This window comes from Eurosta solidaginis, chromosome 4 (genome assembly GCF_040869045.1).
Source record: "Eurosta solidaginis isolate ZX-2024a chromosome 4, ASM4086904v1, whole genome shotgun sequence".
NCBI lineage: Eukaryota > Metazoa > Arthropoda > Insecta > Diptera > Tephritidae > Eurosta > Eurosta solidaginis.
Window position 1 is genome coordinate 41,397,794 of NC_090322.1, and position 15,836 is coordinate 41,413,629.

A 15,836-nucleotide genomic window follows, 5' to 3' on the forward strand; every position below is an offset into this window, starting at 1 on the left:
AACTGTTTGGTTAGCATCTCATTTCTCTCCCTGATGGGGAGTATTATCGCTTCATTATGTAGATGGTGTTCTGGGGTCATAAGAAGACAACCCGTGGCGGTGCTGAGAGCAGTATTTTGGCAGGCCTGTAGCTTATTCCAGTGGGTAATTTTTAGGCTTGGACGCGTAGCATGCAATCGGCTGGCCAATTGCTTTGTATGTGGTAATGAGCGTTTCTTTGTCTTTTCCCCAAGTACTACCAGCAAGGAATTTGAGGATTTTATTACGGCTCTGGATTTTCGGCGCTTCCTAAGGCCGTCGGTTCTATGTACCGGAGCGACTCGGGATTTTTCCCGACCAAGGACTGCCATTTCAGTGTAACCCCATCTAATTTGTTGCGTCCCTCCCACAGCTAGATAGGTCTAACTCTCCTTTGCTCGCCTAGCCTAGAGAGTTACAAACAAGCATACACACAAGTGAAGCTAATATAAGCGTGTTAAAAATTAATGTTTTTGCTTGCGTGCTCGCTACGCGTTCGTTTATATTAACACATTCTCAATTTGGTAACCGTATTAATTTAGTGGGGCCCACAGCTGGCGTAGGGTTTGCGCTATACTGTGCTGAAGTAAACATGTCCTTTAAGCTGCCAGATCACTGTAGCGTTTTGTTGGCGGAAATAGTAGCCAAAACCAAAGTAGTAGAAACACTCTGGAAGAAAATAGCTTAATTCGAAACCGCGTCAACTTTTACATTGGCAACCAAGCAACAATTAGTCAATAATCTCGCATAACACAATATCTAAAAGTGTGTTAGAGTATAAGTATTTACAGGATAGGGCGAAGCATATATCTATATTGGGTCTCTGGGCATATGCGAATAGCTGGTAATGAAAAAGCGGGTGAGCTAGCTAAAGAGGGTGAGTGAGATTAAGAAAATTCGACGGTATTCTGACTGGACAATGCCTTCTGGCTTCATATGCTTCAAATTAGGCCTAGTAAGTGGGAGCAGATATAGGGAGTTCGGGTTGAAGAAGGAAACGACCGAGTACGTTTTGTGTTTTCATGCCCTGCGCCTGGCTATCCAGCTACAGGAAGTGATACAGCTATCAGATCCTGCCCACTTACTTTCTAGGTAGCTACGAATGTTTCTTTGTCTTTGCTTCAAGTTCTGCCAGCGAGAGACTTGAAGATTTTGTTGCGGCTCTGAACTTTAGGTACAATTGCGGCTGCGTGTTTGCCAAAATGCATGTTCTGATTGAACGGCACACCCAGTATTTTTAGGTGTTGTGCAATGTGAGGTCAGCTTTTTTTTGTCTTTCTTTAGGGGCTTGAGTACGTATAAGGTCTACATATCGTAGATCTTCCACATATCGGGTTTACGATATTAAAGTGATTTTTCTGTAGAATTTTATACGAGAATAGAAAATATTTCGTTTAGTTTTTATTTTACTTTACATTATCTATTCTCATTTAATCAAATGCTAAATAATGGTCTTTTTTCTTCTTTTCTATGACCTCCAGTAGTGAGCACCATCGAACCCGGTCGTAAGCGCACAGAAAGCGAAAACGGTGATTCACTGGACTCTGTTGTTAATGGTGATTTGTCTCTAGACGTTAATGTCGACATTGATATGGAGAATGAGTCGCTTTTTAATACGGAGGCACAAAATGGCAACACCAATGGCAACAGCAATGGTACAGCAGTAGCAGCCAGCTCAAATGCTGATGATGAGGCATCCACGGGGGCTGAGCCCAAGGAGAAGCCTGCAGCGACTGAGACGGCTACTAAGCATGCAACAACCGATGATGACATACTACCGAATCCGAAGAAAGCCAAGCTGGATTTAGATGCGAAAGACGACAAAGTTGATGAAAAGACTGAAGAAAAAGAACAAAGGAGCGCTAAGGCAGCAGCTAAGGAGGACAGCAAATCGGAGGAGGTTGTCGACGATAAGTGCAAAGAAATTGCAAATGATAAAGCTGATAATGGTGAGACCGAAGCTAAGGCTAAGCCAGGTGTAGAGGATGTTGAAATGTCTGAGGTGGATAATAAAGATGTCGTTGAGTCAAAAGAAAAGAGTGAAAAGTCCAAGGGCAGTGTAGAAGCTGAAAAGAAGGAGGAGGTAGCAGAAAAAATAGAAGTCAAAGAAGTTGAGAAGCAAGTTGAAAATAAAGTAGATAAGAAAGCTGAAGAAGAAGGCGAGGCAAAATCAACGGCGCAAGCTAATAATAAGACAAACGTCGAAAGGAAAACTGTAGTGGATAGCACTGAAGAGAAAATGTCAACTGAAGAAGTTGACGCTGCCAAAACGGAAGATGTAAAGGAAGAAGAAAAAGTAGTAATAGCGGAAGCTGAGTCAAAGCTAGTTGAAGAAAAAGAGGAAGAAGAGAAAATTATTGAAAAGCAAGAGATCGAAAAAGGCGAGAAAGAAGTGCTTGTAGCAGCAGTAGCTGTGGACACGACTGAGGCTGAAACTGCTGTAAAGCCTGTAGAGCCCGCCGTAGAAGAGAAGCAATCTCCTGCACCAACTGCAGAGGAGCCTGCTAAAGAAGTAGCCGAGGCAGCGGAAGAAGCTGTCAAAGAGCAGGTTGTTAGTGGTAGTGATAAAACCGATAGCGCTGAATCAACAGCCGCAGCCAAGGTAGAAAAAGAGCCAGCGCCTGTTGAAGCCGTAAAAGAGAAAGAAGCTGACGATAAGGCTGAAGTGTCCACTAGTACACCGGAGGAGAAAAAGGAAGAGAAGAATGAAACTAAAGCAGAGCCAACAACTGCCGAAACTGAAAAGGAAGCCGAAGCAGCTGTTGCTAGTGCAGAAAGGAAAGAAACTGTGGAGGAGTCAAAATCCGCAGATGTCACCGCCGCACCAGCTGAAGAGTCTTCCAACATCACTGCCACAACAACTGAAACAACAGAAAAGACTGAAAACAAAGCCGATAGCGCTGCAGAGGTAGAGGATAAGAAAAAAGAAGAAGAAAAGAAAGTAGACGAAGCAGTGACTACGGATGCAGCTGATAAAACTGCATCTAACGAAGCAGAAGCTGTTGCTAGTACAGAAAAAGATAAAGCAGAAACAGTTGCTAGTACACCCACAGAAGAAGAAACAATTGTAAAAGCAGCTGCTGCTTCACCTGCTAAAACCGAAATTTCTGCAGCTGCTGAAAACAAATCAGAAGCTGCCACTGCTGAAACTACTGGTACTGCTGTTGCAGTCGCTGAAACGGAAAGTGAAGTTCCAACCACCAACGAAACCATACAGAGCACAACTGAGGAGAGCAGTGCTGCTGAGATCACTGCTGCTGTAGCTGATGACACGAAAGCACCAACTGTAACGCCAACTCCGGCAGAACCAGCTACCGCTGTAAGCGTTGAGTCCGCCGTTTCTGCCACTGCCGCTCCTGTTGCTGCTACACCAACTCCTCCTACACTTGCACTCAACGATCAACCAATGGAGGATGTACCGATCGAAGAGGTTCAACCTGTTGATGAAGTTGTTATGACTGAATCAAATGCTCCTACTGAAATGGCCACTGACGCCAATGAGGCACCAGCACCTTCTAAAGATGAACCAGCTGGCATGGAAGTGGACGATACCAGTCAAGAAGCAATGGATCAGTAAATTATAACAATAATAGCAACTCAATAATTATTTTCCACACACATATAATACACATCAAAGAAGAAGATGAATGTAATTGTGAGAGAGGTCGATGATATTTGTTTCATACTTAATACATTTGTTTTTTTAATTTTGAATATGTAGTGTGTTTTTAGGCGCATAAGCAAAATTCACATGAATGTGTAACGAAATTCGATGTAAGTTAATTTAACAAAAAAAAGAAAAAACCAAAACAATGAAACAGAGATATAATTATAATTTAAAAAAGCGAAAAAAATGATATACGACGGTTGGCAACCAATGCAAAAAAAAAGCTAAACTTGCACACATACAAGAATATAATATATATAACACATACTTGATCCATTTACTATATCAAAATAAAAACAAGCGTAATGTGACGTTCCGTTTCACGGGGCGAATGTTTATTAATTTGCTTTTGTAAACATTTTAATTTTTTTTAGAATTTAATGATACGCGTATTGAAATGGTATTAAAACTTTTAAATTTTTAAACTTTCCTATTATTTGTTTATTTAAAGCGAGACAAGAATATAAATAAACATTTAAATAAAAGAAACAAAAAAATAAAATACAATAAAATCATATAAAATGAACGGCGTCATTTTTTTATTGAATTATGTAAGAAAAACTCTTCGATATTAGCAGCTTCCTTGACTTTATTTTCCCAATTAACTCTCCCCTGCCCTTTTCAAGTAAATGGGGGCTTTCCCTACTGCTTTATCAGCGTAACAAGGCATATCCAGTTGAGCTCTAATCGATCACAGCTCATCATTCAAAGCAATAGGAGGAAATAAAGACACCGTCCTATGGTGAGCTTACATTTCTTTTAGAACGGAAGATCGCGAGAGAGGAAATCTAGGCGGTCTCGCAATTATCATCTCCCAATGGCTTTAACCCAAACTCCATAACAATCCTCTAAGGGGTTTCAGTCGTATACATTTCGCCTTGTTTGTCAGCTATTTCATGCACACAGAAAACGAGGTGATAATTTTGGTTGCCGCAAAGTCTATGAGAATGCTAGAACCTAGATCTTCCACTGACGTAGTGCGGTTTTCTTGCGCCCGAGGAAAACATAATTTTCTTCCTAAGTCGTTACAAATTTTAACAAATTTGCAACGTGTAAGAGAAATTTAAACCTAAAATTAAGGTCATTTAGTCGTGTAAATCTTGTGCGTATTAGTAGTTTTTCATAACGTGAGAAATTTCACATTCTACGGAAAGACCAACATCTCTAGCCGAGGCATTTGTATGTATGTATGTACGTATTTATTTGAAAATTTGTTCCTAGCACAACAATTCTTACAAATTATTTAACAGTGCTAGTCATGAATAGCATGAGCTATAAAATTGAACATTTGTAATAATAATAAATTGCTAACTTACATACTTATAATAAATTAGATTAATCAAATTAAATTAAATATAACGGATAATAAAGAAATATTTATGTATGTAAATGTAAATCTTAAAACTAAAGAAAAGTAATTAATAAATATTAAAAGACAGCAGTAGTGATGATAACCTTTGGCTGGTTATAGTTCGAATAGTATTTAACAAATAAAGAAAGAAGACACGGAGAAAGGAAAAGAACTTAGAAATGAACATTTTAACAACAAAAATTTGAGATCCAGTTTAAGAGTCGTAAAAAATTATGTTAGCTCTTTTTTGAAGCGCAGAGCATTACTTAAGAGTCGAAGACTTGTAGGTAGGGAGTTCCAAAGACGTATTGCAGTAACAAAGAATTGGCGCTCAGAGGTTAGCGTGCGGTATCTAATGTGCTTAAGAAGAAGCACCGATCTTGATGATTGCAGAAAAATAAGCTTACGATATAGATATTCAGGTTCCTTCGTGTGTATCAATTTATGGAGGAAGGACAGTGTTTTGACTTTTAAAAGATTTTCGAAAGAAATGTTTAGCAACCTTTCAGCATGTTGTGATACGTGGTCAAGTCTTTTCAACCCATAAACATATCTAGCAATGTTGTAAACAACATTTAGTTTGTTCTTCCTCAGATAGTCACAGTTTGAGTAAATCACACAACCATGGAGTAGCGTAGGTATTAAGTACGCTTTAGCCAGAAGTATTCTTATGTGCAAAGCCGTGAAATACTGTGTTAACCATAGTGTACGAAGCATTCCATACACTTTTCCAACCGTTCTAAAAATATGGTCTTTCCATGTCAATGTTTTGTTAAAAATTACACCTAAGTTTTTCTCCGTATCTACGTATTCTATAACGGAATTGTCGAACACTACATTCTCTAAATCATTAGTGGGAAAATACCTTCTATGAATAACAATACATTTTGACTTATTCGGGTTTATACATAAGCCATTCATAGTAGCCCATGAAAATATTTGATTCAAATCGTGGTTTCAGGTACTTATGCACAAGCTAGTTTGATCACGAGGCCAACACTGCACATCATCAGCGTAGATATGAACATTACAATACTTAAGGACATCGGGTAAGTCATTAATATACAGAACAAATAACAGAGGACCCATGATAGAGCCATGAGGGACGCCTCTTAAGACATGTAGGAAGTCAGACTTTTCACCATCTATACATACTGCTTGAGTCCTATCGCCAAGATATGATCTTATAAGGGCAACTGCATGACCATAGAAGTTAAATAAGTTTTCCAGCTTCCTACAGAGCAGAGTGTGGTCTACAGAATCAAAAGCTTTAGAGTGGTCAAGAAGTGTTAAGAAGGCAATGTAACTTTCATCCACTCGCTCACTAATTTCTTCTGTCACAGATAACAGTGCCGTTGTACAGCTCCGCTTTGACCTGAAACCGGACTAACTGTCTGACAAGAGCTTGTATTCATGTATATTTTGTGGCGCCTTATACGTTTTACTATATCAATTTCCCATTTTTTACAAAGAGACCACTTTTTCTATTGCTTCTTCACACAGAGTGTCTCGAATTTCGGGTACTTCAGTCGCTAATGATTTAAGATCATGTTGTTGTTATTGTTGTAGCGATAAGGTTACTCCCCAAAGGCTTTGGGGAGTGTTATCGATGTGATGGTCCTTTGCCGGATACAGATCCGGTACGCTCCGGTAACACAGCACCATTAAGGTGTTAGCCCGACCATCTCGGGAACGATTTATATGGCCACATTAAACCTTCAGGCTATCCCTCCCTCCCCACAGCCAAGTTTCATGAGGAGCTTGGGGTCGCCAGAGCCTCGTCTGTTAGTGAAACAGGATTCGCCACGGATAGGTGAGGTTGACAATTGGGTTTGGAGAAGCTATATATTGCGCTTGCAACCTGCAAGGGTTGCGCTACACAGCCCCTTGAATCTGGTATTCTAGTCACCTCTTACGACAGGCATGTCTACCGTGGGTATATTCTGACCCCCTAGCCCGCTGGGCTAGATCATGATACTGTAACGAATGTTAGCAGCACTGAGCGATGCTGTCGTCTCTAAGCCGATGCTAAGCAGTGACGTGAATTCACATCCATAAAACAATCATTATGTATCTACATAAACGAAACAATAATTGCGTCTACACATATGTACCATGTACGTATACGAGCAGCGGAGAGTCAATGCACAAACACATGCATATATCTGAGATACTCCTATAAGTATGCAATGAGAAAAACTATAAAATTGTGCAATTGTAGTTACAGCTGAGAAGTTTGAGAGCTGCTGGACTAGTAGATTCTGGAAGCGCCTAGAAGATGCGAAGGTTGAAATCAAAGAGTATAAAAGGCGACATTTGTAGAGGCGCTGGAATTCAGTTTGATTTGAGTTGTCAAGCAGTTACGACTAAGACGATATCTAGCGAGCAATAGCAATATTATTTTGAAAGTCAGTTTCATTTAAGCTATCAGTTTGGTTATTAAGCTATTCGTTGCACAGTTTGAGTGTTATTGTGAAGTCTTTAATAAAGGCCATTTTGCATTATTACATATTGGAGTTATTTATTCAACAGTTTAGTGATTCGAACTTAGCAGAGGGTTGCAAATAAAACGATTGCAAGTAAATTCGTTACAATACGCTTCTCTAAAATTCATCGCCGGATCTTGTAATCTGAGCCACACACGATCAATCCTTAAGATTTCATACCAGAAATGAACTAATGTTAGGAAACTAAAATTTTGTATATTTTGCAACAGAACTGTAGCTGCGCTTCTGGTGTAACTTGTGGTGTTAGTGTCCTCTGCTAATTGTTCTAAGTGTTCTACGACATTCTCTAGCCCATCGACGATAAAAGATATGTATATGTTTTCAATTATTCCACAACCTGTCGCAAGTGTTCCGGATATATGCATGCATTTTTAGTATAGACATTTTTTTCAGAAATCACGTATAATAAAAAACAATTTATCCAGAAAGTTCTGCTTTGCGGACCATTTGCGCTCCCCTGTGAGTAGCGCCCGGAGCAAGTTGTGTGTTAATGGCGTTAAGCGCGGTGGTAAGTGCTATGTAGTTTTCGAAAGCCATGCTGGTGATTGGCAAGACGTAAATTTGCAGTGAAATAGAGAAGGAGAATGGCTTCAAGTGTCTTGGCTACTGGCGTTAGGAGAGATATCGCACGATAAGAATTTCCTATATGTTAGCTGGTTTCTCAGGCTTTTAGAGCGGGCCCACCCTGGTCGTTTTCCATTTTTCGGGATGACGAAGGTGGACAGGGACAGGTTGAAGACATGCGCTAGATAACTAAATCCATCTTTTTCTAGTTTTTTAAGCATCGGCGGGGCTATGCCATCTGGGTCTGCTGCTTTAGATGGTTTAGCATAAACGATGGAATGTTCAACCTCTTTGGCGGTGATGGTAATTGGGGACGCGCTATGTTTATGCTTGTGTGCGCATCTGTTGGCCCGCCGTCTGGCTTTGTCAACCATTGAATGTATTGTCGACAGAAAGCGCTCGCGCGTTATTTCGCATCCGAAAGCACTTTGTCACGGTGCTTAGTCGGGTTCGATAGGGACGCTGGAAAATGTGGCCGGATTTCCAGGATTATTCCGGCAAGAATAAAATGAGCCGAAGCGGATTCAATGACCTTGCGGAAAGCACGCTTCCCTTGACGGGCATCAGTCGGGATAGGGAGGGCAGTAAAACTATTGTCAGTTTAAGTTTTGCAATCATCCCACTTGCCTTTCTTAAAATTGATAAAAGTGCGTTTTTTAGTGGCGATGAAGTGGGCAGATACCTCGAGCGAAAGGAGTATGGGTAGGTGGTCGGATGTCAATGTTACCATCAGCGGCCAGTTGACGCAATTTACGAGTCCTGCGCTCACGATTGATATATTTGGCGAGCTGTGACAGCTTCCTACCATACGAGTGGGGGCGTCTCCGTTTATAGTGCAAAACGTCGTTTTATCATATCGCCCCTGCTATCCACCTGTAGGTTAGAATGCCACAGATTGTCGTGGGCATTAAAATCGCCTAAAATAGTGCGATTATCGCCAGTGAATAGTGCGCGTATGTCAGGGCAGTGTCCACTGGGGTAACAGGTGACAGGAGGGATGTAGATGTTGATGATAAATTTAAATCGCCTGACCGGGTAGATATACCTTGACGTTGCAGGGCACTGTCCTGCTGCCGATGTCGGGATCAAATAGATTATATTGCACTGAGTGGTGAGTGATAAACGCGATACTGCCTCCATTTCCGCTCTCGCGGTCTTTTCTGTGGACGCTGTACCCAGAGATGGTCTGCAAAACAGATCTTGCCATGATTTTAGTCTCTTGGATCGCAGCAATGCGGATGTTATGCCGCTTCATAAAATCAACTATCTCCGCGGTCTTCCCAGTTAACTCATTACAGTTTAACTGCGGTATTCTGAAGTGCAACGGGTAAGACATCGTCACTCTGGGGGAAGTGACGGGTGACTACGCCCGAGTCGAGGGAGGCCAGGACGTATGTGCTGTTGTGGTCCTGGGACTGGACGTCCCTAGGTAAGCATTGGAGTACCCGGTGTAGTTGGGTTAACGGTCTGGCAGCATGGCGCCATGAAATCCGTGGGGGGTCGCTGTCGCTGAGGCCAGAACATATAGGAGAGTGGAACCGTCCAAACCAGGAACGGCATTGGGCAGATGTGGCAAACATAGGTATGTATATATATTCTGTGGCAAACGGTGCACAAGGTAGTAGGGACTAAGAGTATGTTTCCCTGACCTACTCGTGTTCTAGTGCCGGAGAAAGGGGGAGAAGAAGACGTGGGCAGGGGCTGATGCTCAGCATTGCTACCTACTCTACTACGGGTCTAGCCCAGAACATCCGGTGGCACTGACCGTCCTAAAAAAATTATTTTCCGGCAAACGGAGCAAAACTATTGCGACTTCGTTTCGTTTATTAGCGTTGATTATCGTAACGAAATGATATCGTTTCGTTCGTTAAGCATGCCTGATCCGAATGGACGCGTCTATGGCAGACGGTAGAGAATGAGTGCATTACTGAATTTCGCAAAGTAGATTAAGCAAAGTTAAGTGTATTTATTATATGTATGTAAATAAAAAATGATATACCAAAAATAATACATATTTTGATCCTTAAGACTTGTATGAGTATACACGCCTAGTAATATTGAGAAAGTGTATAAATTTTAAGTAGGAAGCATTTACTCTCTTTTATTCCAACCAGAGCCAGCTCTACATGCCAAAAATTACTCGGGGTCTACTATTTCCGTATAACCATACTTAATCTCTCCAGTACCATCTACAAATGGAATAATGTCTGCGTAAGTCCGTAAAGCTCATATCTATATCGTCTTCGGTACTTTCCGTCGCCAACGCGTAGAGGTCCGTTAATTGCTTACTACGTTCAAAGTAGCATTTATCGGCAAGAGTGATTCTTTGCTGAGTTTCGAGGATGGCATTGTTGGTTCCCAAATAAAGGAAGTCCTTCACTATTTAAAAATTATGGTTGCCAACATTAGCGTGGTGCCCAGGCGCATATGCGCTGACTCTTTGCTCGATAAGAGCAGGTCCTTCGTTTTGTTTTGATTCGCCATCAAACCCATCTTTTCCACGTCTTTTTCCAGTTTGAGGTAAGCAAAACTTACCTCACGGTTTTTCAGGCCGATGATATCAATGTCATCAGTATACGCCAGTAATTGCACGCTTTTCTAGAATATTGTTCCTGAGCGGTTAAGTTCTGCAGCTATTAAAATTTTCTCCAGCATCGAATTAAAGTAGTCGCAGAATATTTAGTTTCAAACGGGTCGGAGAGGTCCTTCCAGTTCTGACTGAACTGACGGTGTTGCTCAACGTAAGTTTTCATAGCCATATAAGTTTTACGGAGAAACCAAATTCAGATATAGTCGCATATAGCCAGCCCTTTTTCGTACTATGCGGCTTTAAACTCGACGAAGAGATGATGTGTGTCAATTTTTCCAAGATTTGGCGCATAGTGAAAGCTTCGTCGATGCACATCGCCACACTGATAAGGTCCAATCTGCCGATTCACGATGGACTTCAACCTTTCGCACAACACGCTTGACAGGACCTTATTTGCGATATATTGCAAACGTCCGACCATATCTTGCAAAGAAGCTGATGCAAGCGCCTTACCGACTCCTCGCCCCCGTATTGGGATAGCTCCGCAGGCAATCTATCAGCGCATGCGGCCTTCATTTTTAATTGTCGGTATTGATAATTAATATGACAACATAAAATATTCTATTCAAATCCATGAGGAACTTGGTGTCGCCAAAGCTGCGGCTGTTAAAGAAACAGTATTCGCCACGGGTAGGTGAGGTTGACAATTGGGTTGGAGAAGCTCTATATTGCGCTGGCAACCCCTTTAAAGTATTGCGCTACACAACTCCTTGAATAACTTTGGTATTTTAGTTGCCTCTTACGACAGGCACACCTGCCGTGAGTATTTTCTAAGCCCCCTAACCCGCTGGGAGTTGTAAAGGCAGCGTCGTTTCTTTAGGCTACAACGCAGTATTCTTACGTTAGGTTAGGTTGCAAGAGCTGAGCTGGACACTGTGGTAACAGCTCACTACTTAGGCCACCAATGGGCCCATTGTAATACCCTATACGGTCTCAAATTATGACCCCTTCCCTGTCTAAAGCGGGTCAAACCACTTCGTGAAATTTTTATATTTTGCTAGAGCCTTGACTTCATAGCTAGAGGCGTCAGCAAGGTCATGTAGAAAAGGTTTACCAAGGATGGCCAACCTATGCCTACTAACCGCTGGACAATGACAGAGAAGGTGCTGGACACTCTCCTCCCCATTCTAGCACCATGCGTGCCTATTAAACAATGCCGTTAGAAGCCTTATCAGGGACGATAGAACTGATTTGTTTAACATCAGAAGCGCTCCTGTGCGCCCCTTGTCATATGAGGGCCAGGTTAGCCTGGATGTCTCACACGATGATATGGCTGACCATAGTCCATTTGCAATTCTTATAGAGCTTGTGTTCACACGAAGCCTGAAAGTGGCCATGGGTATACCCACCGAATCATTTCCCGGAAGGATATGGTCGGTGGTGCCTCTTCTGGCCAGATCGTCTGCTCTTCAGTTGCCTTCAATATCCCTGTGCCCAGGTACCCATATAAGGCTGATACTGAAGTGCTGAGCCATCTCGTTAAGAGATATGCGGCATTCAGTGACCGACTTTGCGTTGTCGACGATTGAGCCCAGGGTCTTTAATGTGGCCTGGCTGTCTGAGAAAATAAGCACCCATTTACCATCCTTAGGCATAGACCCGAGATGATTCACAGCCCTGTGTATTGCCAGCATTTCCGATTCGTAAACCTCACATTTTCAGGTGGTGCGGAAATACTTCCGTGTAATTGGTTGGTGTTTAATTAAACAACGTGCTTATCAATATTATAGCGAATGATATCAAGTATAGCACATCACCAGGCCCGCCGAGGGGGTGGGGGTTTCTGAGGGGGCCCAAGATTTAGAGGTATTGTGATATTTTTTTTTAATTCAGGAGATTCCTTAGTTGTTCCATGTGCAATTTTTAGGCCGAATTTCAAAAGCAACGAAAATCTGCATTTCGTTTTAATATTATAGTGAAATGTGAAAAATAAAAATCTATAAGTATATTGTTACGAATATTAGCAAAACTAAGGAGTGCTGCCAGCTCTAAGCCGATGCTAAGCAGTGACGTGATTGCACATCAATAATTCAATCATCATGTATCTACCTAAACGAAACAATAACTGCGTCTACATATATGTACCATGTATGTATACGAGCAGCGGATAGTCAATGCACAAATACATGCATATATCTGAGATACTCCTATAAGTATGCAATGAGAAAAACTATAAAATTGTGCAATTGTAGTTACAGCTGAGAAGTTTGAGAGCTACTGGACTAGTAGATTCTGGAAGCACCTAGAAGATGCGAAGGTTGAAATCAAAGAGTATAAAAGGCGACAATTGTAGAGGCGCTGGAATTCAGTTTGATTTGAGTTGTCAAGCAGTTTCGATTAAGACGATATCTAGCGAGCAATAGCAGTATTATTTTGAATAGTAGAGAGTAGAGTTTCATTTGAGCTATCAATCAGTTTGGTTATTAAGCAAGCTATTCGTTGCACAGTTTGAGTGTTATTGTGAAGTACTTTAATAAAGGCCATTTTGCATTATTACAAATTGGAGTTATTTATTCAACAGTTTAGTGATTCGAACTTAGCAGAGGATTGCAAATAAGAGGATTCGTTACAATTGTGTCAGAAGAGGAACTGTTGAATAAATTCCAGAGGACAACAAGGACATGGCAAAGTTCAGTGAATGGAAGATCCAGCAACTAAAGAAGGAGTTGGAGAACCGTAGATTGAATACAAGCGGCGTTAAACTCGAACTTCAGGCACGGCTGCGAGAGGCAATGGAAGCAGAAGGAATTGATGTGGACGAGTATGTCTTTTATCCTAATGGGGACGAGACAACAACAAAAATTGAAGAGAAAAACGAAACATCGCAGACAGTTACGAGCACAGACTTGAACATGATTTTGGCTGCAATATCTGCTCAAACATCGACAATGTCATCTCAACTAGAAGAACAGAAAACGAATATGTCATCTCAACTAGAAGAACAGAAAACTTATATGTCATCTCAACTCCCAAGAGACACGAATAACATCGAAGATTGAAGCACAGGAAACGCGTATGTCATAAATGTCGACACAGATAACATCCAAGATGGAAACACAGCTCGAAGAACAGAAGACATATATGGCATCCCAACTGGAATCACAGGAGTCACGTATTTCAGAAATGACGTCGCAAGTGTCATCTCAACTGGAATACCAAAAGACATATATGGCATCTCAATTGGAAGCGCAAGAGGCACGTATATCTGAAATGTCGGCAGAAATTTTGGAACAGGTATCATCAAAACTGGAAGCGCAGGATGCAAAAATGGCTCAATTTCAGGCAAAAGCAGATGATTTAAAAGGTCGTATGGAGCAGTTACAACTAAATTGCCCAGCTGTTTCAGCAAGCAACCCAAAGGTAAAAACACCATCCTTTGACGGTTCTGTTCCTTTCCAGGTGTTTAATATTCAGTTTGAGAAGACCGCAGCAGTGAACAACTGGAGTGCTGAAGATAAAGTTACTGCACTATTCGTGGCATTGAAAGGATCTGCTGCTGAAATCCTACAGACTATTCCCGAGGGAGAGAGGAACAACTACGAAACATTGATGAGCGCTCTAGGGAGGCGATACGGAAGCGAACACAGGAAGCAGATACACCAAATAGAGTTGCAAAACCTCTACCAAAAGGCTAATGAGACTTTGCAGGAGTTTGCGTCAGATGTCGAAAGGCTTGCACATTTGGCGAATGCCGACACACCGGTGGAATACACTGAAAGGGTAAAAATTCAGAGCTTTATAAATGGCATATGGGACGTCGAAACGAAGCGAGCCACATACGCAAACCCAAAGCCAACATTTGCAGAAACGGTATCACATGCATTGACTCAGGAAAGTGCCTCACTATTGAGTAAACCAGCATACAAAGCTCATCGGGTGGAAGTGGAAAGACCAGATTGTGTAGACACAATTTTGGAAGCATAGAAGGGATCACAACAGAAGAATGCCGGAGTTATTAAATGTTTCAAAGTGCGGCAACCCAGGTCATATTGCACGACATTGCAGCACCGGTCCCAATAGATCCAACAATGTGGGTGGCCGTAAACGCAGAGCTGAAGGAGATGAGCAAATCTCCAAATCCACTCAATCATTAAACTAAAGCGAGTCAGCCGCAAGGGGCGACAGCTGGCTCCCTCAATTGAATGCCCCATAATCTCTATCTCACAAATTGGAAGAAGGTCAAACAATCTTACTGTTGGAGGACATGTGGATGGAAAGGAACGTTTACTGACTGTAGATACGGGTGCATCCCATTCCATTATTCGAGCGGATTTAGTCAACAAGAAGATGAGACCATTGCATGGAGCAAGATTGCGTACAGCCACTGGAGAAGACAGCACGGTTCTAGGAGAAGTATCATGTGAAGTCGCAATTGGGAACGTCACGGTAGTACCAAATTTTATAGTGGCAGAAATTGTTGATGAAATCATAATTGGAGTGGACTTCTTAATCGACCAGGGTACCAAGATCGACATGCAAAGCAAGACGATGCGATATAAAAACATGGATGTACCACTTAACTTCGGCTACGAGAGAGGCTACAGCAGTAAAGGAGTGCTGGTGGAATAGAGTCAGCAAATACCACCAAAATCCGAAGCAGTCATCTGGGCAAAGGTTGATGGAGATTGTGGGACAAACAAATTGTGCGTTGTCGAAGCAACAAACAAATCAGCACTGAACATACTTGTAGGAAAAACCCTCTATGACACAACAAGATGGACGTATTCCGGTAAGAGTACTCAATGAGTTCAAGTCACCACTCAAACTGACTAAAGGAGCTATTTTGGGAAGATGCCAAGAGGCTGAAATAGTTATTAACTGTGAACAGCTCCAGGAACACGTTTCATCTAGTAATACTGATCTTTCAAATGACATCACGGCATGGACGCAGGGGCTAGAGGAAGCCTATCAGAGTAAGGCAAAACAACTGCTCCTAAAGTACGCGAACATATTTGACCAGGATGGTTCCAAACCAGGCCGCACCAATGTTGTGAAACATCAAATTGACACTGGAGATGCGAAGCCGATCCGTCAAGCTCCACGTAGTGTTCCACTGGCGAAGCGGGAAGTTGTGAGTCAAATCATACAAGAAATGAGCGACAGCGGCGTCATCGAACCATCAGCTAGTCCATGGAGCTC

The 15,836-nt window shown here is 41.9% G+C and overlaps 1 protein-coding gene across 2 annotated transcripts in view; it reads left to right on the forward strand.

Annotated features, from left to right (window-relative positions):
* PPP4R2r (Protein phosphatase 4 regulatory subunit 2-related protein) overlaps positions 1 to 4,211 on the forward strand; it is a 53,726-nt gene extending 49,515 nt beyond the window's left edge. The window contains exon 3 of one of the 2 annotated variants that reach the window (XM_067781339.1): positions 1,500 to 4,211. In XM_067781339.1, the coding sequence (XP_067637440.1) occupies positions 1,500 to 3,595 (2,096 nt within the window). In that variant the 3' untranslated portion in view covers positions 3,596 to 4,211. The remainder of the gene's footprint in view (positions 1 to 1,499) is intronic. The other variant, XM_067781340.1, reaches the window with a different exon arrangement.
* Positions 4,212 to 15,836: the final 11,625 nt, after the last annotated feature.